We start from the raw sequence: 27,233 nt of genomic DNA on the forward strand, positions 1-27,233 counted from the left end.
GTTATGCAGTCATGTAGAATCATGAGTAAGGGTGTCTAGTACACCAGAAACGCGTCGGCTTTTTATATGATGTGTTTAACGTATTAACAAATGGATTAATAAAGCGGAAAGCTGTTTTTATGGAGCTGGATGCTTCAACTCTTTCATGTTAATATTGAGGTCTGCTTGAAGACTTTACATCCGTGCTGAGGACAAAACAGCAAGTGGTCAATTGGGTGAGCTGGAGAGCCCTTATAGTGACTTTACAGTATAAGTACTCGCTGACCAAGGAAAGGCAAGGTTGATTTCTATAACAAATATAGTCAAATAAAATTGACCCAAATCAATAATGTTATTTGACTCTATGGATTCAATAGTATTGCATCCCATCATAATACTGTGCCTGTTTTCATGATGTTGAGTCAAGCTTTTACCAGCTTGCCAAAAAGTATAATGACCAGTTGGCATCTCTATCAGCTGTTAATCACAAGGGGAATAGTAATGACAGATCCTTGGCTTAACAGAGACAGGAGACACTAAAAACATAGACAAGGCTACCCCAGACCGTGCTGACAGCATCGCTTACTTCTACAGAAGTCACATAAAATATTGCCGTGTCCATTACAGACCAATACAGCTGGAGAAACCATCTATACCACCTTCTCTATTTCAGATGGAAATGTGCTATTCAGAATTAGGGCATCTGATCCTCGATGGTGTCATGAGGTCCACGACAAGAGTTCTGCAAACAGATGCTTCTTATCAAACTTATCAGATCACACTAGAGTTCTTGGACTAGATTCTCTCTGCTGATACCGCAAACTGCTCTGGTTTGCATCTGGGAAATATAATTATATGTGCATATGCTAAGCACACAACCCTTTTGGGTATACTGGAAACAATGTCCTTGTAGGAAAATGGATCACAGAACTATAGAGCCTTCATCAATTTAAACTCTACTTGCCGTAGTCGAGTTGACAAGGAAACACTGTTTCTTAGCACATAATAAAATTTACCCAAAAAATGGGCATGCTATGACAATAGTCACTTTGTTATGTGGAGAGGTGTAAAGCTTTCTGGAAAAGTATATAGGTCTTAAAAGAAAGAGGTAATGGAAAAACAGCAGGTCTCATTTTTACTGAACGGAAAGCTGGAGACTGGTATCCATTTCAGATTGGAGAGACATCTGCTTCCTGAAATATTTATCAGTGTTATCACAGGTGCCTCAGCTGAGCATTTTATCGACAGATGAACAGGACGCTGCAGCTGCCTATGAGCATGTGTGAACTGTGCCACTTGGCAGCCATTTTTTATTTCACTAACAATAACACCGGATTACAACATACCATATGGATAGTCAAAACATATTTATAATAGCAAGTATATGTTTCTTTAGGATGGGGTCAAACGAGGAATTGCAAAGATCAGAAGTCATGGGGTAAACCAACAGCATAAAGAAGTGCATGTCTTTTTGCTCAGTGGGAGTTTATCTCCATTAGCCTGGTCCTATGCGATGCAGGCATACCACATACAAATCCAACCTTGAAGGAATATACCACTCTGGCAAGATCCACTCTTCTTTTAGCTGTTAGTGACCCTGTTTTTACAAAAATAGGATTTAAAAGTTATGCAAATTATGTTAATGGTACCTGAGGCCCATCAAGCTCATTTGCATAATTTTCAAGCCTTGTTTACATAAAAACACATGCATCAGCTGCTAAAAGAAGAGCAGATCCTTCCAGAGGGGGTGCATGCCTGCATGCAAGTGTGATTGGTTTACAATCTTTTAAGAAGTCCTCTAAAACCACAAATGGAGGCACAGCTCAAGCGTTGAGTCTTCTTTATATAAGAATGTAATATTCAAACAATCTATTAAGAAGTTTGATATAATTGAGGGGCCCTTCAGGACCCTCATCTATTATAACCCATAGGACCCTTATCTACTGATCAGAAGAGCGCACTTTTTTACATTACTCAGAAGAGTCTTTTGGTTCAAACTGCCATACTTTCTCCATAGCTTTTGTTCTTTTAGCTTCTCTAGCTTTCTTACAATCTGTGACATTATGTCTTATGGACACTAAACTGCAGAGACCTCCCACTTGACAGTTCACTTACACAGAGTGGTAAAACTAATGTCACTGATAGTTAAAAAAATGGGGATGGCTAGGGAAAAAAAAATTATATATACAAAAGTAATTGGTGGCTATTATATTACTATTCTTCTATGTCGCTATGTGTTTCCTATTCATAACATTTTCATAATTGACAAACATGCTAATATATGGAATATCTCTATCATTGTGCCTATACCAATGAGCAGTGGCTGGGAACCTATATCACGGGTGCCAAAGGTGGTACTTAGGACCCTCTCTGTGGGCATGTGGGTCATCCTTGGCTGACTGGGACTGCAGGATGAGGCATTGAGCACTGTCTGGCAAACTCTGTGCTGGGGCAATGGCCCATGTGCCCACAGAAAGGGTTCTAAGTGCTACATTCAGTTCTAATTTAAAGCACCACACCTGGACCTAGAGGAAAAGTGAAGATGTGCAGATAGGGTTAGATTACCATTGCAGCTCTTGCTTGGGGCCCCAATGATCCTTCCTGTTTGGAGGCCCCGGAGGGAGGCTACTATGATAATCCAAGTTTGCCTCCTTTTTTTCAAGGGAATTGGTGTCCTTAGGATGCCAATACTGTTAAAATAGGTGGCATAGCACGGAGCGATATGTTAGCAATAAATTATTGCTCAAATCATCATGTTGGCACTTTGCAATGAATAAGTGGGTGACACTCAGTCTTGCCAATCTTTCCCCTTATAGCCATAGGGCACATATATACAGCATATACATTATATGTGCATTATACAGTTAAGAAACACATTACAGTCTCCTCTTGTCCTCTGAAAGTGTCAACTTTGCTGAAACATATGCAAATGTTAACATTTGCATTTTCACGTGTTATATCACAGCGTAAGAGCTAATTTATGTAAATACAGCACAAGTTTGATAAGCCTATTTATCAGCGCTGCATCCTCGTGTTTACCCCTGATAAATATTCTTGGGCAAACATTGACTTAAGCATGTGTCATTTTATATTGTGTAACGTTAATGCATGAATTGAAATGAGATGTCCTCTTTTATTAAGGGAGTCGAGCACATCAAAACCAGGGGAGTGATTTTTTGTGTCACAACATTTAATACATTAACTGCGTCGTCAACACAAAGGCCAGTTAAATCTTTGTGAAGAAATGTTTACCCACAAAAAACAATGGCCTTTATGTATTTACTGATGTGTATAATAGATACCCGATAGGGGAGAAGATGTCAAGAGCTTTAGTGCAGAGACTGGCTTGATGCTTATATTTTAAGACCGGACAGATTATAAGATTAAAGATTTTGCAGTAGGCAGATGTCTCCTTATCAATAACGTTAAACGACACAACAATGTGACCACAAGGTGGCACTATTCTAGTAATGTCTATGAATAGTTTATTTTTTCAGTGGAAATGTAAGATGCAAGGTAACTTTTATGTAATCCAAATACACACAGTTAATCCATGCATGGTTTATTCACCTGTTAAAAGACAAAGCAAAAATCCTACTAAGCTCTGTGGAGAGATTATACAGCATGTTTGTGATGGATACATTTTTATTTATTTCTTTTTAACACATTTGCTTTCTATACCTTTTTCATTGATTTCTTACATGGATTATAAAATAAAAATAGGATAAATAGAGCACTGGGAAATGTCAGGAGATATGGTGTAGCATGGACCTAAAACATGATGGAAAAACCTTGCTGCATAGAGCGTTTTTAAGTTCTGACTCCACTTTTGTTAGAAATAGGGAAGATGTACACGACAATGAATATCAATTCAAACTATTGGGTTTGAAAAAACCGATGCCAAACTGATGCAATTCGGTTGAGAAAAACGGTCTGCTTATCTGCAGGTACCTTCGTTTTCTCAAATATATCGACACAATGCTTTTTCATATGCCAACAGAGCCCCATGAACCCTGCTGACTAAAAAGTGGTATGTTGAGAAGCTCTCATCATTCTACAAGGCAAAATAATAACGTTGCACTGTTTAACAAAGTATTTCTTCAAAAGATCGCCGAGCCAAGATGTACCGGTAAACAAAAAAAAAAACAAAAAAAAAAAATCGATATGTAACGATTGCTATTCATAGGCTAAAATATGGATGGTAGATCTCTCCATTGACTTTTAAAAAGAATGTTAACACAAAAAAAAAATATCCAGTCTAAAGTGAAATGTGAAATATCTGGTCATGATTTGTCAAGCTACGATGTTTTAACGTAATTATATAATTTTTTACTATAATGCTTATCAATCTGAGTCACTGTACAGGTTATCAATTACAAGTCTCTGTCTTCATCCAAAACTGTTTAGTTTTAACCCAAAACCACTGAATGACTATTGAAGTATTTAACATTGATTTTGACTGTGACTTCAATTGACTGTGGAATATCATTTGGTCATAGTGATCCTCAGTTTGAAACCTAAAAATATCATAATGTTTGTAGTGAATGCTCAGACCCTTTTCTTTCATGTCCCCGGCCACAAGTCGTGTGTGAGGAATAGAAGGACCATTAGACTAACATTACTTGTCATCTCATCCCACTTGTTTATTCTAAGCTCTGACCTCTGTGTTCAGTAAGGAAAAGTCAACTCCAGTAAACATCAATATAACTGACTAAGTCTAATGAAAGAGAACTCCAGACAGAATGCCCCAAGGAAAAGTCAGCATTCAGCCAGGGTTTTTACCACTCCAATGAACAGATCTGGGGGGTTGTTTATCAAAAGTTTAAACTTGGATTTTGAACTGGGGCAGAAAACCCATAAGCACCATTAAAAAATAGTCCATTACATCCATTAACCTCAATGGAAAAAGAAGGCACAGTGGAAATGGAGCATGTCTTGAAAACTAACACTGTGCATTTAGAGTGTTCTATGAATAGGTCATACACAGTCCTAAGTGTCCTTTAGCTCTATTATAGATTAAATGACCTATAAAACAGGTGAATTCACATAGTAAAAAGCTAGATTTGAAATGTCATGTATTTTGCATATGTACTTTTAACTGTAATTTAACGTAATAACAAAAACTGCAGTCACTTAGTTACTAGCATTCTTAATAGAAATATAAAACTTTCATTACAAAAAGGTTTTGTATAAATTAAATAAAACATTGCAAACCTTTTCAATTTAATTACAATTTCCTGTTTTTCTTATTTTTTTGGTTTATTTTATGTTACTTTGGCAAATGTGATTTTACTGTTCACTTAGGCATCCCTCCAATAGGAGTTTTCCAACACATCTGCAGGGCATTTATTCTTATCATGTCATTGGACAGGAACACATTTCCTGTTCCTGAGAACATTTCCACTTAATCAGCTAGTTATCCTAGTTCACTGTGATGTCGCCATATAAATATTGGCATCTATATATTTTTAGGGGTAATATATGCCGAATAATCCACTAATAATAATAATAATATATATATTTATACATATATTTTCAAATTTGGATATGATTACATGATTTGAGCCAGCTGAAGATATCCTCTGTTGCTTGCCAAAGTGTTGAGCAACCAGTTAGCTGGAGATATGGCCTTGATAAAAAGTAATTCCAAACATGAAATGTTCTCAATTTTACAAAAAGTGTTTACAGGTGCTCATATTAACCAAGAGATCAAACCTTGCTCCAACAATATAAAAACTGCTAACTAAATCCTCTACACACCACTAACGACAACAATCTACCACTTTTTGCCAGCACTAGACCCTAGATCTGTTAATGGAGACTGGTCACATTTATGTGGTGTATTTTCATCTAAACAATGGCGCTTAATTTTTGGAATATATTTTGGCAGGAATGTTTCATAAAAAGTGTTTCAATTTTATTTATTACAAATAAACCTGTCCAGAAACCAACCCATTATCCAGACCCTACTCACTGAGATGTACAGAGGTATAATAAATCATATCATCACACGCCTACACATTTCAGTGAATATATATTGTTGCTCTAGTATGGACTCACAAATTGATTTCAGTGATACCTATTATGCAGACCAGATTACCTGTAAAAGACTTTTAGGCGGTTTTTGAATTGTGTTTTGAAAAGAAATTCAACCACGACGAGGAGGAGCTTCAACCAAAAGCAGATCCGTTTCGACCCAAAAGCTTGCCAATTGGGAATTTAACACTAGTGTGCCAACAAAACACATATTTTCCAAACCCAATAACAGATGTCTTTAGAAGCTTCTTCCCCCTGTCTTTGAATTGGGTTTCTAAATACAATTCTGATACAGTGTTAAAATGAGTCCTCAGAATTCTGGACGTAATTTTCTACTTTGAAAAGACCACTTCCCAGTGGTTACTTTTCAATGCAATTTTGGGTAGATTGTCTTAAAAAGGTTTCAAGCATATTTCAACTTAAAGCTCTCAGTCTGTTAGATCACCCCTGTAATGTAAATTTAACTAGGTATTACATTAAACATATTAAACATATAGGCACATAAACAATTTTGGTATCTCAGTCTGCAAGGCTGTAAGCTACCTTTTTTTGAGACCTAGGGATTAAGTCACATATTTACTGAAATGCCATCATTAATCATGATTTGTCAAGAGTAAACAAGAACGTAAAGTGATCTACGTGGAATAATTTTCCATGACAATATATTAGAGAAGCAGGAAGACAAGAAGCGAATTGTTAACAAACCCGAAGTTCAACCTCGAAGACAATGGTTCTATTACTCGTGATGAGGAAAGAAGAGCAGCTCACAACTGCGCCTAATTTATCAAGCTCATTAAGTAAGCTGGGAAGGCTCCAGACACTAGGAGACATCAAGATAAAACAGGGAAGTAGGCAGCATTTACCTATAAGTTATAAACATCTAAAGAAAGGTGCAAGGAGAAAATAAACCAGACGAGGACCAACAGGGAAGGTCAATGGAAATGCAGCTTAATGAACGAAGAAAATGACTTAATTTTCTCCTTATTGCATGTAGAGCTGCATCTGACACCTACAGGTTCAGTTAGTATATCTATTACACATAGACACAAGCAGTATGTCATTACCAATAGGATAAAGCCTTGGAATATCACAGAAAGACTGGTTTTCTTAGATGTTCTTGACTTAAAAAGGCATCAACACCTTTGCTTACAAAAGACCATTCATTCTAAGCCTGTATTTGTAAAATGTTCTTTTGTTTTATTTTTCCAGGTATACATATTGACTTCCAATGGATAGACATTAGTAAATGTATGAATTGAGCTAGCTACAGACAAAAAGATGGGGCTTTCATTCAACAAGCATATCATTGAGCTTTTGGAGGTGCAACTAAGCTTATAGATACAATAAGCAGGAAAACTTTGGAGCCATAGTTCAATGGTTTCAGTAAATGTAACAATACTTCCTAATGATTGAAGAATTGCTTGACCTATTAACAATTATCATTTCTATGGAGATCTTTACAAGTCAACTAAAATTCTTCTAGCTATCCAGAACTGTATTACTTTAGTCATATTCCTTATATTCATGCCCATAGGTCTTGCTATATCAGAGGTTAAAGGGGGTTGTCCCAAGATTTAACATTTTTCTATCCTTATGCTTGTGATTCATGTCTGATCAGTGGTGGCCCTACCAATAACTGTAGCTGAGTGGGGTTAAAAGGGGTTGTCCAAGAGTTGTGAAAAAAAACCAAAGGTGGCCGGAGGGGGCTTCTTAAATTAATAAAGATCTACTTATTATTACTTGTTTTTTTTTTCACAACTCTTGGACAACCCCTTCAAGTTGCCTTCATCCTACTAAAGTTGTGCATGTCAATCTTGTGTGAACTAACATCTCCTCTTGATACAACTATAATCCACTGTTTGTAAATAAAATGCTAATCTAAGAATTCATCAGTTTTACTTGAGTAGCTCCCTGTTAAGTCTGAATGTTAACCAAATTTTAATTTAGCCAAGAGTTGTCTATGTCTATGGACAACTATAAGGAACAGGTATAACACGGTCAGCATTGGACTGGCCAACCTGAGTTACCAGAGGATCTTTTTCTTGGGTTCATCTTCTTCTAAGGATCTTCTTCTATCCTAATTCTGAACCAAAGAGAAACAGTAGAAGACAACTTAATTTAGAGGCTAGTGGGGTGTATATCTTAGGTGGTGATAAAGGGTGGGCATCCAGAATAATTTATCTGGTGGGCCTGAGGATCCTCAGTCTGTCCCTGGCACAGCTGCATAGAACACTGTATTGAATGAAGCCCCATTAGTCCAGCTGGTAAAGACATGATTCCCAAAATCAGAATTACATGTAATGTTCTTACGCTATCCATTAGAAGTTTTATGATAAATATATAGATACGTTTATCACCAAGAAGTAGATTTAACAAATATATGCTAGGATGAATGGAAAGAATTTTAGATGTTAATGTCACTTTAAGGGAAGGAACCGAGGAGGGAGGCTAAGTACAATGGTAGCAGGAGGAGGGAGAGGGGTTAGTGTAGGAAATGATTTTAGTAAAACTTGCATAAGTGAGAAACACACAAAAGTCTATGAAAATTAAAAAAAACACTGCACAGTAATAAAACATACACTGGAGTTGTATCACAATTGCTAAGCATATGAGGATAAGCCAGCTTTCTGACAAGCAGCAGTATGCTGTGTAGATATTCATTTAAACATATTTTTTTTTAACTTGTATGAAAATGTATTTGTCTGCACAACTCCAGAGTATATTTAGCTAATTAAGCAGTGGTGTACAAATGTCACATCCCGATGAGCCAAGCAATTTCAAGGGCCACCTAGCACATCCTAATCCTCCAGGTACCTGTGCTTGTGCATATGTTGAACATATGGATGTGACATCATCAAACCACTAGTGTCATTGCAAACCAAGCAGCAAGTGAATTAAAAATTAGTACACAAAAGGTTTTGACTGTCAGTGTGAAAATGAAAGAAGACACCTTCCACAGGAATTACACTTAATAACACCACATAGCACTTTGCAAAACAAAAAGTGAAAACAAAAACTGTAGTCCACAAAATCAAAGTCATCAGCAAAAGTGAAAAAAAACTAACACAAAAATTAAAAACAAAACATCAAGCATTTAACTGGATTTTGTGTAGAGCACGTTTACTCGTTGTCTTCCCGTTTTATGCTGTTGCGGTTTATTTGGCAATAAGTGGACAGACAGACAAGGAGTATTAAGCACACAAATGTGATAATGATAAAACACCCATGCGTAACCTCTGCCACCATTGTCTTGTATTCTTTACATGTTGGTGTGTGGGATGCTTTCAGCTTAGTCAATATGATAGTCACAATACCATTGATGGAAGCCCATCTCCCAATAGCAACAAAATAAGAATAAAGCAAACAATTAAAACCATTATGCAATGTTACCACCTAAATATCAGACACGTGTGAAAATGTATTGTCTATTGTCTCATTGACTCCTCTTTTATCCAATGACATCTACAGATTCTTAGCATGTCTCTGGGTTGCTTTTCTATTTGCAGGGCAAGTTTTCTGGTTCAGCACCTCGTTCATTAATCATGTCTTTCTTTAACACCCTGGAGAAGCAGTCGAGCACAATGTGATATCTATTATTTGGCGTAATGACAGGAGAGAAACATCAAGATAATGTTAAAATTAGTTCTTTGGATGATTCGGAGGAGATAATGGGCTGGTTCAGTGTGCCATCTCTTCATGAATAGGTCAGAAATCATAAAGAGTTCCAAATTTCTACCCTTTTACAGAAGATGATTGAATTACTCATTGCATAAGGCATTCTTCTCTTTTCATGGGTTAATAATCTGAGGCCACTACTTTAATCAGTAAAATAAAATTAGCCAATGGGTTCTGCTGTGTAGTCAGTGGCTGAGGATATCATAAGTTAGGGGTCGATTGTTCTAGGTTATAGGTCAATGACTTTCATATTGTCTGCATTCCCTTATTGGAATAACAAAGGACATCACCCTTTTATCCTACCAAGTGCCCATTATGAGGTAATGTGTATAGAAAATGGGTCACACATGCAGGATGCTCGTAACCAAATGTTCACGACAGTTAAGAAATGGTAGTCATTATCTCCTTAAACTCAAAGTCATTATCTTCTTTGATAGGTTATAGAAAAACGGGTGTATTAAATTAGTGTACAGTCACAAAACAATTTAGGCCTAATATTATTATAGTCCCGACCTAATAGCTTACAGATTCCAGTCTGACATGGCTGTGTAGAGTTGAACTGAAAGGTTCTTCTGATTTTTCTGGGACATTATTTGCATTTTGTGGCATTTGCTTTATGATAAAACTATACATATTTTAGATGAATAAAAAAAACAAAAACAAAAGAAACATTGAAATACAAAACAAAACATCAACATATATTATGCATGTACATAGATCGCTTATCTGAGGACCACCTGATTTGTCCATCATATTGAACTAATTCAGCTGAAAGCATCCACACCATGTAAAATCACCTCCCTCCCCGATTGACTTCTCATAATACAATTATTTATTTATTTTTCCAAGGCCTTACCCTTTTTGTCCGGGTGATTATGGAAAGTGTCAGCCACATGGGGGTCTGTGTTCTCAGAAGAGTCATAGGTGTCCTTCCAGTCCAAGATTGTACCCCTATCGTAACTCTCGTGCCCTCTGGAGTGGGAGGTTGTACTGGGATCTAAGGAATTTGAGCGTTCAATTTCATCAGACACATTATTAGCAATAGATTTTCTCATAAGAGTATGATTGTTTGATGCTTTAGAACAATGCCTACATGAAACAGACATATTTTCATTATTTTGTTGTAGTTTTATAAAGAAATCAATAAAATCATCTATCCCTAAGAAGGTAATAGTCTCTACACAGAATTTTTTTGTGTCATTTACAGAAGTAGCTTTTAATACTTTCTAAACACAATTTTTTTCTTTTTTTTTTTTACAAAGCTTGGATTTTCCTATGTATTTGGTAAATATATTTGTTTCTGTAAAAGTTTGGTGACAACTAATATGGTTATTAAAATTTCCACCAATTGTGACATCATCTTTTCCAGAAACATGAATAACAATTCCAGCTACAGAGTTATAGAAGTATACCTTGTCTCGTGGTCAATCAGGACTATAGACTAGGAAATGCTCTCTGACCTATAATGGTGGCCAATTTTAGAAAACCGAATATTTAAACAAAGTTCCCCAAGTAGGACTGGAGGTCTTAGAAAAGATTGAAGTGAAAAGCTTCATTTTAATTTAATCTTAGGAAATGTAAGAAAAGGGCCCAGAGTTGTAAATATTTCATACTCTAGGGTTTATGGTTTAGAGCAGCAAGTGAAATATTAATGTTCAATGTCAACATTTATAAATTTCTTTGCATTTTAGTGAAGATTTTGTCATTTGGATAATGTTTTGCATTTGGCAATGTAATATCTTCCAGCACATTTTGCAATAGGCCTAGAATGAGTAATGTAAAGAAACTAGAACTTTATGCATAACAAAAGGGCCATTTCAGAAGATTATGGAGTGTATAATGCACTTAGCCTCCGGCAAGAGATACTGTAGACATACAATTATTTGTTCAGAAGCTACACATCAGGTGACTGAATGTCTTTATGGGTAAGAAGTATATATTAAATGTTTTGTCTCACTTGTTTTTTTCACTTATGAATATAGTCAGTTGTTTAAAAGGGGATACCATGCGTAAAATTATTTTCTGACCCAGATGATGGTCAGAAGATTAAATGATGTCTGTGACCTTGGACCAATTTCTAGATTGAGGCTAAAACATGGTATAGATCGTGGCTTCTATAACTGCTATACATCTTGCCTTAGGGGCACAGCTCTCTGGGGCATACTTACACTGCAGTCATGATAAGTGTTCAATGTGCAGCACAGTGTATGATCATAGCCATAAGGGTACTTTGACATAATGAATTAGAGTAAGGGGTATTTGGCTTTAATACCATGAAAAGCACTTCTTCATAGACCTTTCAATTTGTTCTCATTTATGACCGCAGACGCTACCAATATGATTTTAAGACTATGACATAGCAGAAGATGTTCATAGGGATCTTTTATTTATATGCTAGATGCCCTTATACATTCAATACCATTTTGCTAAACAGCTGCTTCTCCTATTCCCACCTATGAAATATCTATCATTAGAGGAAAGCATTACGAAAGAAGAAATTCAATGCTGCAATGCTATAAGCATCTCTTTGGTCGATGGACATCTACGATGAGAAATAGGAACACAGTTCCTTATGCAAGGACAAAAAAAATATAAGGTATTGTGTTCCTACTCTTTATCATAGATGGCCGTTGTGTGGAGAGACTGCATTTCATTATTTCAATTATTTGACCTGTTGTTGGTCCCTTCTGTCTTAAGGGGTTTTCCCACGAACATAAGTTGGGCCCTATCTACAGGACAGGGTCTAACTTGCTGATCAGTGGTGGTCCCAGTGATGAGACCCCCACAGATCACTAAATCGAGGGGTCCGATGGGGTCCCACGTATTGTCTCTAGAAGATAGACTATCCCCATACAAATTAGATAGTCAGCTGGTTCTGCAGAAATAGGAAGATTTAGCTGTTTCTTGTATTATTTTTACTTTGTACTGTGCTAGTTGTATGTTTATGTTGAATTGGATCCTCTTTGTGCAGCACTGGCTCGTTGTGCCTCGAAATTTCGCAATATTGTTGCTACACTTAAACTTTCTACATGGTTTCTCCTAATCCATATGTATAATTACTATTTGCATTCTCTTCATTACAGTATTTAAAGTGGAAGAAAATGCAGCACGCCGTGTGCATCTTCCTTGACAAAACCGCTTAAAATAAATGAATAAATCGATACATTGAGCAAACAATGCCGCGTGTGTTTGCCCGGACTATAGCGCTTTCAAACATCTGTCAGTAATGTTCCATGTAGAGTCAATAAAATACAAATCTTGCTACAATGAAACAATACATATTTAAGACAAATGCTACACTGTGTGACCCACTTGTGGTGTCATTTCTTCAGGTAACAAAGAGACACCCTTCCTTTTATCAACAAAGAGGCTTTGTCGGGGAACTGAGCACAGAGTAAACAGTACAGCTTGAATCTTAAAGGCTATTGTGCTACGTACAGAGTAGAGAAACAACGGTGCACAGCATGATACTGACTACGTGTTTGGTCATTTAAGGAGAAGGCAAGAAAAGTAGCACCATCTTGTTCGCTTCTGTACCTTTGTTGTGCATTGTTTAGAGTCTACAATGGGCTCTTGTCCTATTTAGCACTGATTTTTCTTTATATGGCTTTTATTCTGTAAATTGATTGATAGATGACATTATATGTGATGCAATTAAATCAGTTCCCAATTTAAAATCTTAAGATTCTCTGCTTTAAAGGATGTAATTTACCTTTCTTGGGTTTCATTTAAAAGAATCATGAAGTAGTTTGCATTAAATTTACCTTTTGATCTTATATGTTCGTACATCATACCTTAGCAAGCTTTCATTTTATCAGGAGATGGATTTAATGGAAGTAATACTTTCCCCAACTATAATTTCGTGAGTTAATGGTTGATATCAGCCTGATAATAAATCACTGCCATAAATGAAAGATTGGGCTATTATGATAATTACGTGAAATCATAATCTTTATCATGATTAGATTGATCATCCGAGTTTCATTACGCTTAACCTGTCTAGTGTGATTAGTTACAGAATAGATTTAATGGAATCATTTTAGATCATATTTCTTAAAGGGTACCTCCAACCAAATGATGTACTTACCCGACATTTCCCTATCTTAAAGTATCACAATTTTGCTTCATAATTTATTATCAATAAGAGATATTTTTAAAGGGGCTGGACATAACAACCAATCAGACTGCTACTACAGTATATATCTCATATCTGGTTGAAATAGACAGCCCCCTTATTTGTCACAAGTGCCATTTTTAGCATTGTGTGTTGATCCAGCAAACATCATGGAGAAGAGAAAAGTTGTATGCATAACATGGTCTGCCAAATTTTAATTAATTAATAAAGTTATAATATATCCAGCAATTGGAGTTCAATATTCCCAATCCTGTTCTTCTTGGAGGAGAGGAGTCTGAAAACAGAATGCTCACACGCTACTCTACTTGTCAAGATGAAATGAGAGATACTCAACTAAAGAAAATGAAATCATTAGGTATGGGGGCATTGAGGTTTTCGACCATAGATTTTCTCTGCAGAATAGAGGGGCACTTTCCAACCGATTTTATAGCAGTGAGAACACTATTTTGAAGTCCCGACCCGATGTGCTTTTAAAATTGCAAATTTGAACAGCATATAATGTATGCACTGTATATTTACTTGACGTCTTTCCAGCTGTTAAACTACACAATCCAGTAAGCTCTGTCAAATCATTATAATTGTAGCTTTCAAGGCTTGTTGGGAAGTGTTTATCAACAAGAGCAAGACGTGTCTTGGATCAACAGTTGTTCTAAAATTGATTTAGATTCTACATAATAATTACTATTTTGCTTCTTAACACCACGGAATAGATACAGAAAATCTGTAATATAAAACTGAAATGTATAATATATCATTTAAACCAATCTTAGAATTATTGGATTGATTTTCCACTAGATTTAGTTTACTTTGTGTTATGTTTACACTGGACATACATACAGAATAGGTGTCAGTCCAGTTCTTGTTCAACCAACTTATGCATATGTAATTGGCTTGGCTAAGTGTACATGTTTTTTTTTTCAACACGTAGAAGGGAGCAAGCTGATGGCAGACTCTTCTAGTTACTCCTCAGCATATTTCCCCTGGGAATCAAAGGATTGGGTGTGTTAAGCTACAACTGCCCAATATCAAAACCATAATTTGCCATCACAGAGGAGTTTGGAGGTCTCCATATGTATGCCTGGTCATTTTGAGGCCATCAAATATGGACAATAATGATCTAATATACATGGCCATCTTAATATGTCTAATGAAGTCTTTTCCCACTGTGAACAACCCAAGAGATTATAGAGAAATATGGAAAATATGACAATTGTTTGGCTTACCTTAGTAATGACATTAAACACATATTGCTATGATATATCAAGAATATCTTATTGTCCGGAGGATGCCCTTTATCTTTCCTACCATATGGCATGAATGTCTTTACTGAGACATTACGGGTTATGACTCTTTTTGACAGTGATATGTAGATTTGCATTTTTCCAAAACATCAATATTTGTAAATTTTTACCATTACTAAAGACTGGTGGACACACACGGACTTCATCTATTCTAGATGGACTACAACAATAAAGATTTATGTTCTACACATTATATGTTAGTGACTACAAAAATTGAGTTAGATGAAAGGGGACAATAAGTACTACTAAGTAGGAAAGGGAATATTACATTGTAATAATGGTCTTAGTCACCAAAATTGCCTCTTGCCCAATATTAGTTTTATAAGAGCAGAACATAATATTAAACCTTCATAGGATAGGCTTAGTTATTGTACATCGGTGAGAAATTCAAAACTAAAATCTAGTTTCGGTATATGTTTTCTTTGCCTTTAAGAAGTACAAGTGAGCAACTTATACCACATTGTATTTAATTAGCGACTTTAGTGACTATGTCTTCACATGCCAAAATAAACCCATCAGAAACAATAGGGAGCTGTCTGAGAAGTGCATAGAGTTCTGTATAAATTTAGATGTGCCATTTATCCACCTACATGCACAATAGGAAGAAATATCATTTTTATTGTTAATTTGTATGAAAATACTGTCAGGAAAGCAATTTGGAAGGTCATTAACTAGGCATTATCAGATTAAAGGAACTGAATATATTATTAATGCTATATCAATTTATTAGCTTTGTCTGTGGCAATGGATATGAGACTTCCAGAATTATTCCTACTTAAAAGAAAGATTTTTCCTTTGCCCGCAATGTTTCAAGTTTCATATCTTATATCCCCTTATCGGTGAAATATGAGACTTCTACTGGGAGATAAGTAAATATTAATATGCCTGCTACTCTGCATTAATAGCTTAGGAGGTGCAAATTGCAACCTAGAAGATCTCTGAAGAAGGAACATTTTTAATCTGGAAATATAGTATATAGAACATTTAGAATCTGTCTTTTCCAATTATTTAAGATTCTTGTGCCATAAATCCATTTTCTCTCTATTGTTCAAATGATTACACTTAGAAGTCCAAAAAAAACCCATGTTTTTTTTAAAGCAATTTTGGTTAACTCTAAACCACAGATAGAAATAGTAGAAAAGATCTAACATGGATAATATTGCTATTTTCTACAACTGCTTAAAGAATGGTTTACAAAACATGTAAAAACTGACCATACACTGTGTAAAATATTTCCTGATCTGGAGGTGCAGTTGAAAACTCTATGGAAAAATAGTGGAGGATGGCATTTGTAATAATAAATTTGTAAAATAATAAAATAAATATATTTTTTTTTTTTAAAAAGAAACAAAATAAAAGTATAAAGCAAAAACCTTTTTTTTTTTTTACAACAAAGTTAAAACCTAAAAAAAAGTAAATGTTAATCTGGTAGGTTTTTCTTACCATTTAGTGCCACAAAAGAATCTGGAAAAGAAACAAAGAAGGAAAATGTTACTATTGCTTCCTCTATACAATGTATGGCCTATGAAATCTAACACCTTCTTTACAGTCCACCTACAACACATCAGCTCAACACTATAACTGCCCTCTCCATTTCCCCTTTTGCAAACATAGAGGTTCCTCTCATGTCAGAGTCACAATGATAGAATTCTTTCAGCTTGTTAATGCAAAGTGTATTTGCTATTATTGTTGCAGGTAATGTTGACTCTGGGAATTTAGAAGGCTTATTTCACCCAAAGTAAACACAGGGTTGATTCTTTGCTTACTTTGGCAGTCGCCTAGGCCGTCTGTATTGCCATGCTCTACGTCTTGCTCAAATGGCACTCTGTGAAGAAGGAAGAAAAACAGAGGATTAGGAACCCCAGCACACAGGCTACATGCAGCTGGTGTTAAAACATCAAAGCTCCATGTGCACATTCGGACAAAAACACAAGTCAAAAAGTGCAAAAATAAAAGACATAAAAACAGAATGCATAGAGACAGGGTGACCTTGACTATATTCCATTAAAATATAAGTCTAACAAGCTCCAGGCTATTGTGTTTGGGACATCTGTTCTGTTTTTACAAAATAATCTCAATTTGAAGTCTAGAAATAAGCATTTTAATAGAATATTTACAGTTAAATTAATCAAAACTAAATGCACTATAAAGCAATTCGAACAAAAAACTTCTGTAAGCGTGAAGCCTAGTGGTGATATCACATGTAATCCAAAAGTCTGTACACCCCAATGCATCTATAATTTATGTTTGGAGTCGCAACCTCAGATGTGTATTATTAGGAACCAAGCAGCATATATTACCTAGGGGCTTTACGGGATCCACATTTTATAGAGACCATAAGTGACCGGATGTGCTAGGTATTCACTGGAATTCACCATGTGATGGATGTACACTACATCAATTGGTGTAGAAATAAAGCTTAGTAGAGACCTGTGACCACGTCAAGTGGTGGTGCCGTTTTTCTGGACCCCTAGCAATCTCAACTTTGAGGATATGTGAAGAATAGTTAAAAATCCCAAACCTTCTAAAAGCCTACCTGGCTATCAGGGAAATACTTCTTCAGCTAAGGGATATTCTTCTTACCCATGCATACACATGAATGCTCAATACTGACCCAGTTTTCAGTTCAGGCCAAAAAGAAAGTAGCTGCTAGACACCAAATAGATAAGATTCATCATACCTTCCTTGTGACTTGTGCCCACTTATAGACATAAGAAAGTTTTCCCTTCCTGGAGAAGCCAGGAACAGCTTCAGACAACTGTTCTCTTATAAACAATGTTTTTCTATCTGTAAAGCCAACTTTCCCCTCCGCTATCTCATTGCAGCATCTATAGTTCACAGTATGGTTTTCTATAGTTTTGGTTTGGTTTTATATGCTTATCAAGCTAACATTTTACAAGGTCTTATTTTTGGCCGGGGGCCAATTTGTAATGGGTATGGTGATTAAAGATCACAGATTACCATAAATATCATTGCTGGCTTCTTTATACACATAACAGTTATGTTACTACTAGCTTTTGCAGCCACACTATGCCAACTGAGATCCTACTGTTGTATTTATTAAAGTGTATACCAAAAACTCCATAAAGTCTGAATCTCCAGATCTTTGTGGACTTCCTTCACATACAGAGTTATTTTCTTCCTAGTTGTGTTATACTTATGGCATTGTGAACGCCATTAGGAGACAAGAACTCAACAAGGTGAATAGTGACACTATCTTTCTGGAGCTGAAGAATATGTTAATGATATGTAAGGAATATAACATAAATAAATTATCTATCTATATCTCTCTCTCTCTCTATATATATATATATATATATATATATATATATATATATATATATATATATATATCTATATATCTATATATCTATATATCTATATATCCATATATATCTTATAGTTAGAGGTTATTCATATAATATAATATGTACTCTACGAACAAAATGAAAATATAAAAAACAATCCTTTTCTAACAAGATATCTCAAATCTTCTTGAGGTGTCAATTGTAACTCTGTGAGGCTTAAGCATTGTATAGTAGCTAGGAGAGAACAGCATGTGTCACCCAAACAACCCCTTGCACAATAATCATATTGTGTCTATGCAATAGGCTTTGTCCTGTCAACTGTGGCTTGGAATGCTGCTCAGATGTCCATGTATTTTTAGAAAGTTACTCCATACGTCTGTCAGATGTGAGCCCTCTACCCAGAAGTGTTTGCTTCTAATTCAATTTTGCTAATGAAACCAATGTGTCGATGACTTACAATGGGTGAAGCAGCTTCTTATTTTTGCTTCCAGTAAACAAACTCAACTTGTACATAATAAATATTCACATTGGATGGAGGCTATGACTTACTACAACAATGAAAAGCCAAATAAACCCAAAATAACGATTTACCCATGGAAGTCATTAAGCTTTTAGTGGTTTGTGATGTAATAAGCTGCACTTATTATGACTATTCACATCTGCTTTCGATTTATATTGTTCTTACTACTCTTTCTTAGGCACCTATAATGCTGCAGACTCTGCAAACTCTTGTAATGGATTTCACTTAAAATGGCTTATGTGCCAAATATGTAATACTAACCATTTACGCAAGAGCCAAACTGGCCGTACCAACAACAACCACTCTCAATGGAATAGTTGACCATGACCACACAGATGGTAAAAATATGCCTTCCATTGACTGTGACCTGCGGTGATCACGGTCAATGGTCAGCTATGCTAAGCGGGCCCCAGAGGATCCAGACATTTAGAACATTTGAGAATGTGTGTGGCCAAATGAATGAATCACAGCATTCCCGTGAGGACAGGTTTTAATGCCAGTCGTATAGGAGATGTATTGAAGTATATCCAATAATAATCAGACTCTCTACTGTGTAGTGAGCAAAATAAGATTCTCTACTGTAAATCCCCCATTGAGCACAATAAAGTTCCTGTGTTAGTATTGATCTGCAAAAACAAATTCAAATTGTTTTCTTTGCTTTAAATTTCTATTGCATATTCCAAACATTTACTGTGTGGATAATATGTGGTGGCTCTGAGTAGTTCCATGAATTGAAAAGTCCTATTATAGTGATTATAATTACAGATATCTGGCATGGAGGCACATGCTTGCTAAGGACAACTTTGTCTTGTTACAGAACTTGCACTGTTAAAAATTTCTTTGGCAAATCTTTATACTGCAGAATGGAAACATTGTGTCATGTGTCAGGCTGGCTGTACATTATGAATTCTGGTTTCTTCTTTTTTTTATTATTATTATAATTACCCCTGTTTCGCAGCAGTCAGACCTCCGAGACAAAGTCAATAGCGTAGCCAATTAAAACATTCACTGACATAATCTCCGGAATGGTTAAATCTTGTGATTTGTGTCAACTTACTTAGTACCAGGTGACAGCTGTGAACATGTTCCCGCATCTCGCAACCAAACACAGTATGGGTCTCTGGAAGCAATACAAGTCCTAGACATAAGGGATAGAGAACACACAATGAGGATTTCATCTCAGTTTAACCCAAGCGGTGACAAAAAGAGCATCCTATCTACTCAGGGACAAGCAACAATCCATTAACAATGTAAAATCGGTTGGAAAAAAGAACATACTTTTTACACTTCATATGACGTTCACATCTTGCAAGCGGTACCCAGACGATACAGGTGGAAAATGCAACATATAGAGCATTGTTCTGCTTGTCCAGCTGCATTCCAATAATCCTCTTGTCTTCTGTTCCTTCATAGTTACACCTACGCAAAAAATGTGACAAGGTGAGTTGTGGTGGAATAGATCTTTATGTCATATAGATTTCCAAACTGAATGGTAGACGTTTACTGGAAGAATGATTCTTTCTCTATGGATTTACTGTAGTTGAGAAGAAAAATAGATTTTCCTCTGATCATCTGATTGAAGGGTTATGTGGTGCTTCAACCGCAAGCAATGCAACAAGGGACACTCCTTATATTGTGTTGTGGTTATATATGTTATAGGGAGAAAGCTGCAGTTCTATTAACATCCACTACACAATGTCCTTTATGGTTCCTAATACCTCTGCCCCATACGGTCAGCTTCATCTCATACATGGAAGTTAGGATTTAGTGATCTAAACTCCAGTACCTAAAGATAAAATACTAAAATTAAAATTCTTAGCTTGTCATCTTTTATGGGTTTCCCATTAGAGAGGACATGCCAAAAGTTTATACAGGTAGTCCCCGGGTTACTTAGAAGATAGATTCCTGGGTTTGTACTTAAGTTAATTTTGTACGTAAGTCAAAACTGTATATTTTATAATTGTAGCTCCCGTCTTTAACTAGGGGTCATCTGTAAGTCGGGTGTCCTTAAGTAGGGGACATCTGTAATAGATTTGGGACATTCAAGAAAATCTGGATCCCCTGACCCATCTATTGAGGACAAATATCTAAAAAAAAAGATCATCAAGATATGGGAACTTAAATGTATAACAAAATCAACAAGACTAAAATGGAACAATTTACAGTATACTGTATCTAGTATAATGAGGACTCTCTTTTAAATTCTTAGCATGCAGACAGCATGGTATATAAGATGGCACTAAAAACTAGATAGAAGGGTTTCAACAAACACATAACACGTATAAACAGTTTATTCTTGGGTTATCTGGGGAAGCAATAAGATTCACACATATCTCCCTCATTTCATCTATTAGAAGGCGGCTGTTGAAAGCTTTTCTCACACATGATAGAGATAACAGATGAAGCCTACATTCTTATTACACCTCATCTGAAAGATAAGGAATAGAGGCATAGAAATAAGTCTGCCTGGTTTTATATACGCTGGGATGTCAAGATGAGTTGTATACTTTGCTGTATGTAGTCTTTCAATATCGGTAAGTGTTAGTTAATGTAGACCTTTACTGTCATGAACCTTCCTTTCAGTTACACACAGTCTCACCCCCCACTGCTTCCTTAGCAGCCCTTTCTGCTCACTACATAAGTGCTGAGCAAGCATGGTTGATGGTGAGATCTCTAAAGCCAAAACACAGAGAGGCTAGGGTAGTCCCCCAAACTCATTTGCATGATTTTAAAAGTAGATTTTAGAAGGAAAGAGGCTAAAGATTATCACAGTCATGTTGCCTAGATGTACGAGTAAGTGTCCCTAGTTTATCATGCTTGATTGTGATGGTAGATTTCCTTTAAAGGGAACCTGTCATCACATTTTTCACAATACAGCTAGTGGCAGGTTCCTATAGACCCCTTGTAACTATCTGGCCTCTTTTTTTAGCTAAAAATAGTTGCCCATAAAATCAAAGTTATAAACTTGTCTGGTATCTAGGGATCTATACAGTGAGTCAAGGGGTATGGCCTAATGTCATGCGACCAGGGTGACATCATCACAGGTCCTTTAGCATCTTAACATTAGAAAACTTTACCCCATGCACATATCTGACCAGATAAAAAAAATTTACAGCATGCCTGCATCCCCTCCATGCAGGCTGTTGCATGGCTGTGGCATGTAATATGATATGCTGTGATTTCGTGAGATACATGCTTGCTGTACAGTTTGCTAATGGTAGAAGGCTAAAGGACCTGTGATGATGTCACTCTGGTCACATGACATTACTGCTGCATGCAGAGAAAGCATGGGAAGGAAATGCTTGATTCAGCTAGAGAAGGCCATGCCCCCATCGACTTGCTATTGATGTCCCTGGAGAAAGTTCAATATTTGGGAATCTGAGGTGAACATTTTTTTAGCTAATAAAAGGGTGTCAGTTAGTTACTAGGGCTCTAAGGGAACCTGCCACTATCTGTATTTGTGAAAAATTTGGTGAACCTGAAATATTAGGTTCCCCTTAATATTATAATATGTTTATAATATAGAGTGTAGCAATAATCAGTCAATTTTATAACTTGCACAGTACAAGTTTATTACAGCAGATATACCACATAGGTGGAAGCGCAGCTTCCCTGACCCTTAGTTTCCTCCGACATTGTCTCATATATACGTACAATGGGTTGGTCCTTCCAAAATCAGGAGCTTTGGACAACAATGACCCTTATGTCAGATATCAATTAGCAAAAACACACAGTAGAATCTGTACTTGGTAGAACACTTACTTTTCAGTATTGTACACATTCATCTCCTCCAAAAAGAGACTGTCACTGAGAAAGCCACTGTATCCAGTCCTTGCCAAAAACTTGAGTACAACACCCCTCTCCGATCCCAGGAACACCACTGTGTTATTATGGTATGGACCTGCGGCAGTGTCAACCGCAATCTTTGTTAGCCGGTACCTGGAAACAAATTTTCAGAAATTTCATGTATTATAACTGGGTCACTATTTTTGTACTATAATCATTGCAAATCATTCTTTCATAAATAACTTTAAAGGTTATATTAATGTTAATATTTCCCACATACTGTATGTGGAGGAGCTAAGCTGTTAACCATCTGCTTAGCAAAATCGTACATTTAAAAAAAAGTTTAGATAAAAAAAGTAAACTTTCAATGTTAACTTAAAATGATTTTATATCATTGTATATTTAATCCAATATTTATATATCCCGGCCATGGCATTATTGTTTTTGTGCAGATGTTTCATGAGTCTTGAAGGATTTCTATGAAACAGTGAATTAATTAAAATAATCTGTAAATCTCATCTAGAGACAGAGGATAATGGCACAAAAAGTAAATTGGCCAATATGCTGGTGTGATATTGAAAGTCCCCTTACCACCACCATCAAATCTCAAGAGGCAAACTAATAACGAAGGACCTCCTGATCTCTATCTTCACAGACATCTGGTTTTAGCACAGCTGAAATGACATTTCATATCTTGAAAGCAGCCCTGGGACATTTGTGGCATCTGCCCTGAGCTCTCATCACTTCATATTGGAGAAAAGCCAAGAACAGCAGATATGTTTACAGACCTTCAAAGTATCCAAAGCGCGTTTCCTACTATCAGTACAAACCATGTTTTTTACTGCGAGACATTGGAAGTGACTTACCTAACCATAGTTCGAAGAAACAATGGCTTGTTTACTATAGAGGGCACTGCCTCATCCATAAGGGGATGGGTTTTAATGAAATTAAGAGTGTCATCTGGCAGGTCGTTGGATGTGGCATATCTTTCTACTGTTGCGGATCCAGCACAGCAGCCTGGTCTGGAAGAGAAAATGGAAAAATTATTGCATCAAACACATAAAAAAGCATCATACATACCATGGTTTCCTGAGCACAACCTCAATAACACTTGTTTACTCAACAATTCAAATTGCTCTATATCCAAATGGAAAAGAAGGATTCCATAAACAGGGCTGTAATTACATCCTCTCCAAGCCCCATATAAAACTAAGAGAGGCAATTATTCTTCAGGATTGACATATATTAATATGGTCAAATCCTGACAGATTGCTCATTATCATAAATTCATCAAACTGGCAATTAGAGTTTTATTGGAATAAAATGTCAAAACAGACATATCCAACGTTTTTATTTTATAATAAAGTAACAAACATGTTCTCCTCCTTTATAGTATAAATGATACATAATGTCAAGTTTTATGGCCAAATACAATATTTAACAATTACTGTCACCCCCCCCCCCTATTTGTTGCTTTTACTGGCTCATTACCTAATATTATGAGGAAGATAAACTATACACTTCATCATTTTTAGAATGGGAGACATATAATTAAAGTGTAAAGTAAACCTACATTTATACATTGCGGAAAAGTGCACTAGACACAATTCCCAAATATACTGTATAATTAGAAGGAGTATTCCTAACAAGTTGGAACATACAGTGAGGAGTTTCTTTACAAGTCGAAGCAAGATGTGAAAACCTTTCAGTTTGGACAACCACAATCTTTTTGGCTTCTATAAGATATGGAGGGGATATTTATCATGACTGGTTACGTTGATACTCCCCCTGCAAGCGCAATCTGCCTGATATACCAAGAGGCTCCAGCCCAGGATGCCCTTTTGCCACCTTTGCAGCCCCTCCTGGCATTAAGGTGACGCAGGGCTGGAAAATTAATTGCATATTTTTCTTTTCTTTTTTGACAGCAAATTGTGTTCAAGCATTGATGATTATACCCCATGTTATTTTGTTGGCATAATAATATGGGCAGCAGAACCCCTTGTTGAGTTATGGGCCCTTTGCTTTCCCCTAAGAACATAATTAGTAGTATATAGGTTTATTTTAAGCCCATCTGAATTTCAAGAGGTTCTACTTTATTATTGAAATATTTTGCAAGGAAAGTTTTGAAATATTACAGATATGTTAGGTGGTACATTAACTAAATACAGATGTATTAAACACATTGATTTTTAGCAAATTATATAGCATTGAAATGAAGGATATAAGATGCTTGAAAATCAATCTAAGGCTTATCAGATGTGTATTGCTGTTTCAAAGATAAATAAGGGAGCATTAGGTTTTACCTGGGCTTAGGCACACGTTCATCCGGTACTGGGGTCCATGTGGAATCAGGCGACTTCTGCTCCTTGAATCTCCCAGTAAACACGCTAGCAATGTCAGCCATGTCGTAAGCGCAGACAGCGGATCCAGGGATGCTGCAATGTGACATTTCCCAGAATTTGTTACTCATTCCACAGTTATGCATACAATTTGTCCCTCAAACACATGCCGCATTGAAGCCTTACTGTCATAAGAAGCTTAGCTCTGAACTCATGACCCTCATCTATTGACAACTCAGGGCGATCCCATGTAAAACAGACAAACGTAGCGCCAGTCGAGTTCCTGTTAGCAGCCTTTTTCTCAATGGCGTCTAAAAAAAGACCTAATTACAAGGAACTTTAAAAGAAAGAAATATCCTGAGAAAACATCTCCACCGTGGGGATTGCACAGCAGGTAATGGGCTGTTAGAATTATGGCCTATTATTTTGAAGTGTTGGCCCGTAGACATTATCAACACATTTCTAGCGTTAATTCACAAAAAAAACCTACTGAGCCACAGAGAGCAATCTTGTCTTGCAGTGAATGCCGCCTAACACTAAAGCATCCAATTAAGACGATCAAAATTACATCATTTGGCATTTGTGTTTCCCAAGAATTTGATTTAAAAAAAAAATGGCCCAATTTACTATCTTTTTCAGGGAATGTGATGCATTTTAAAGGATGTTCAATAGCTGTTGTGTTATATTTTGCACCACAGGTTATAACAGTTATAATTATTTAGATCCTGTCAATAATAAACTTGAGTTCTTATTGCACAATGAGGATATGTTGTGCCTCAGACCTCTATAACATCAAACATATAATTTATTGCTGCTGTTGGTAAAAACATAATATATATTTTTCTTACAGATTTGAAACCAGTTTAACTTTATAATCACTTCCAATTGAACCCCTTACTTGGTTCACTCTAACACCTTTCCAATCCATGATGTACTATTAAATCTAAAGGAGTTAGGACGAAGGGCAGCAATATAGCAATCTAAACATGCCATCCCTAGAAGTAAATATTCACATTAACATGTAACTGATCATCTGCATTTTACCACTTAGATGCCATAGTCAATAGCATCCACAGCCTCCAAGAGGCTTCACAGATCCACAACCTCCTAACCTAATTCCGCAATGAAATTAAAAAGATGCCAACCGGTTTCCATGCCAGTGGGGGCCTTGTAAAAAGCTGATAAACTAAATTAACAGATGTACGGTAATATAGTGTATTATTGAAGTGCAGTTCAATAAAGACAAAAATAGGTCAAAATGAATATGACATCAGAATATCACATGACATTACTGCTGCATGCTGAGAAAGCATGGGGATGTGTTGCTGGATTCAGCCTGAGGAGGCCACACCCCTCCTCAATTCGCTATAGATATCCCTGGATTCCTGACAACATTGTAAAGGTGATCATATGGGGAATTGAGGGAAACAAATTCTAGCTAAAAGAAGGGTGTCAATTAATTAATAGAGCTCTATGGGAACCTGCCACTAGCTGGTTCAGGTTCCATTTCAGTGCCAAATTAGGCAGTGATATAAGGAGTTAAATGGAAACTTATGACAATATGTATTAGATAGTCTTTTAGACAAGTGAATATTGTTCCTCCCTTGCTATGGATGAAATACTGCATCGGCAAGCTTTTATATGGTTATGGATTCGGCTGATAAGATGGAAACATATTATAGGGGTGGTCTATGTCTTCACCGACATGATCTTTAAACACTAAAGTAACACTTAAAGTAAGAAATACCTAGCAAAAGCTTTTAGAAGGGCTTAAAACAGCAGCCGTTACCTGTTATAGGGTGTTGAAAATGTAGCCAATACAACATCGCGCCCATTAATATGAATGACATCGGTAACAGCTTGCAGTATGTTGAAGTAGAAATGGGAATCACCAGGAACAGAGCAATTCAATCGAGCTTTAAGAAATGAAGTCCACTGTTTCTCGAGCACCCTCTGAGAGCCCCCCATGTCATTCTTGCAGACCTGGGCAACTCTCGGAAACACCACCTACAGAGAAAAACAATATTTCAGCAACAGTGTCAAAAAATGCCAGGATTTGTAATTGGATACAATAGCTATATAATCCTCCAGAGAAAAAATAGCCACCAAAGGGAAAATTCAGTGCAAGAACCGTGTGTTGTAAAAGATAAGAAT

The 27,233-nt window shown here is 36.4% G+C and overlaps 1 protein-coding gene across 6 annotated transcripts in view; it reads right to left on the reverse strand.

The window, feature by feature from the left end:
• SEMA6A (semaphorin 6A) overlaps positions 1–27,233 on the reverse strand; it is a 140,237-nt gene that overhangs the window by 34,799 nt on the left and 78,205 nt on the right. For 3 of the 6 annotated variants that reach the window (XM_072141084.1, XM_072141046.1, XM_072141054.1), the window contains exons 10-19: positions 26,869–27,086; positions 25,044–25,175; positions 23,607–23,762; positions 22,717–22,893; positions 20,233–20,373; positions 20,012–20,092; positions 16,893–16,951; positions 16,570–16,590; positions 16,341–16,388; positions 10,547–10,687 (exon numbers count right to left, since the gene is read on the reverse strand). In XM_072141084.1, coding sequence (XP_071997185.1) covers positions 10,547–10,687; positions 16,341–16,388; positions 16,570–16,590; positions 16,893–16,951; positions 20,012–20,092; positions 20,233–20,373; positions 22,717–22,893; positions 23,607–23,762; positions 25,044–25,175; positions 26,869–27,086 — 1,174 coding nt within the window. The remainder of the gene's footprint in view (positions 1–10,546; positions 10,688–16,340; positions 16,389–16,569; positions 16,591–16,892; positions 16,952–20,011; positions 20,093–20,232; positions 20,374–22,716; positions 22,894–23,606; positions 23,763–25,043; positions 25,176–26,868; positions 27,087–27,233) is intronic. The other 3 variants (XM_072141092.1, XM_072141074.1, XM_072141065.1) reach the window with 2 other exon arrangements.

This window comes from Engystomops pustulosus, chromosome 1, assembly GCF_040894005.1.
Source record: "Engystomops pustulosus chromosome 1, aEngPut4.maternal, whole genome shotgun sequence".
NCBI lineage: Eukaryota > Metazoa > Chordata > Amphibia > Anura > Leptodactylidae > Engystomops > Engystomops pustulosus.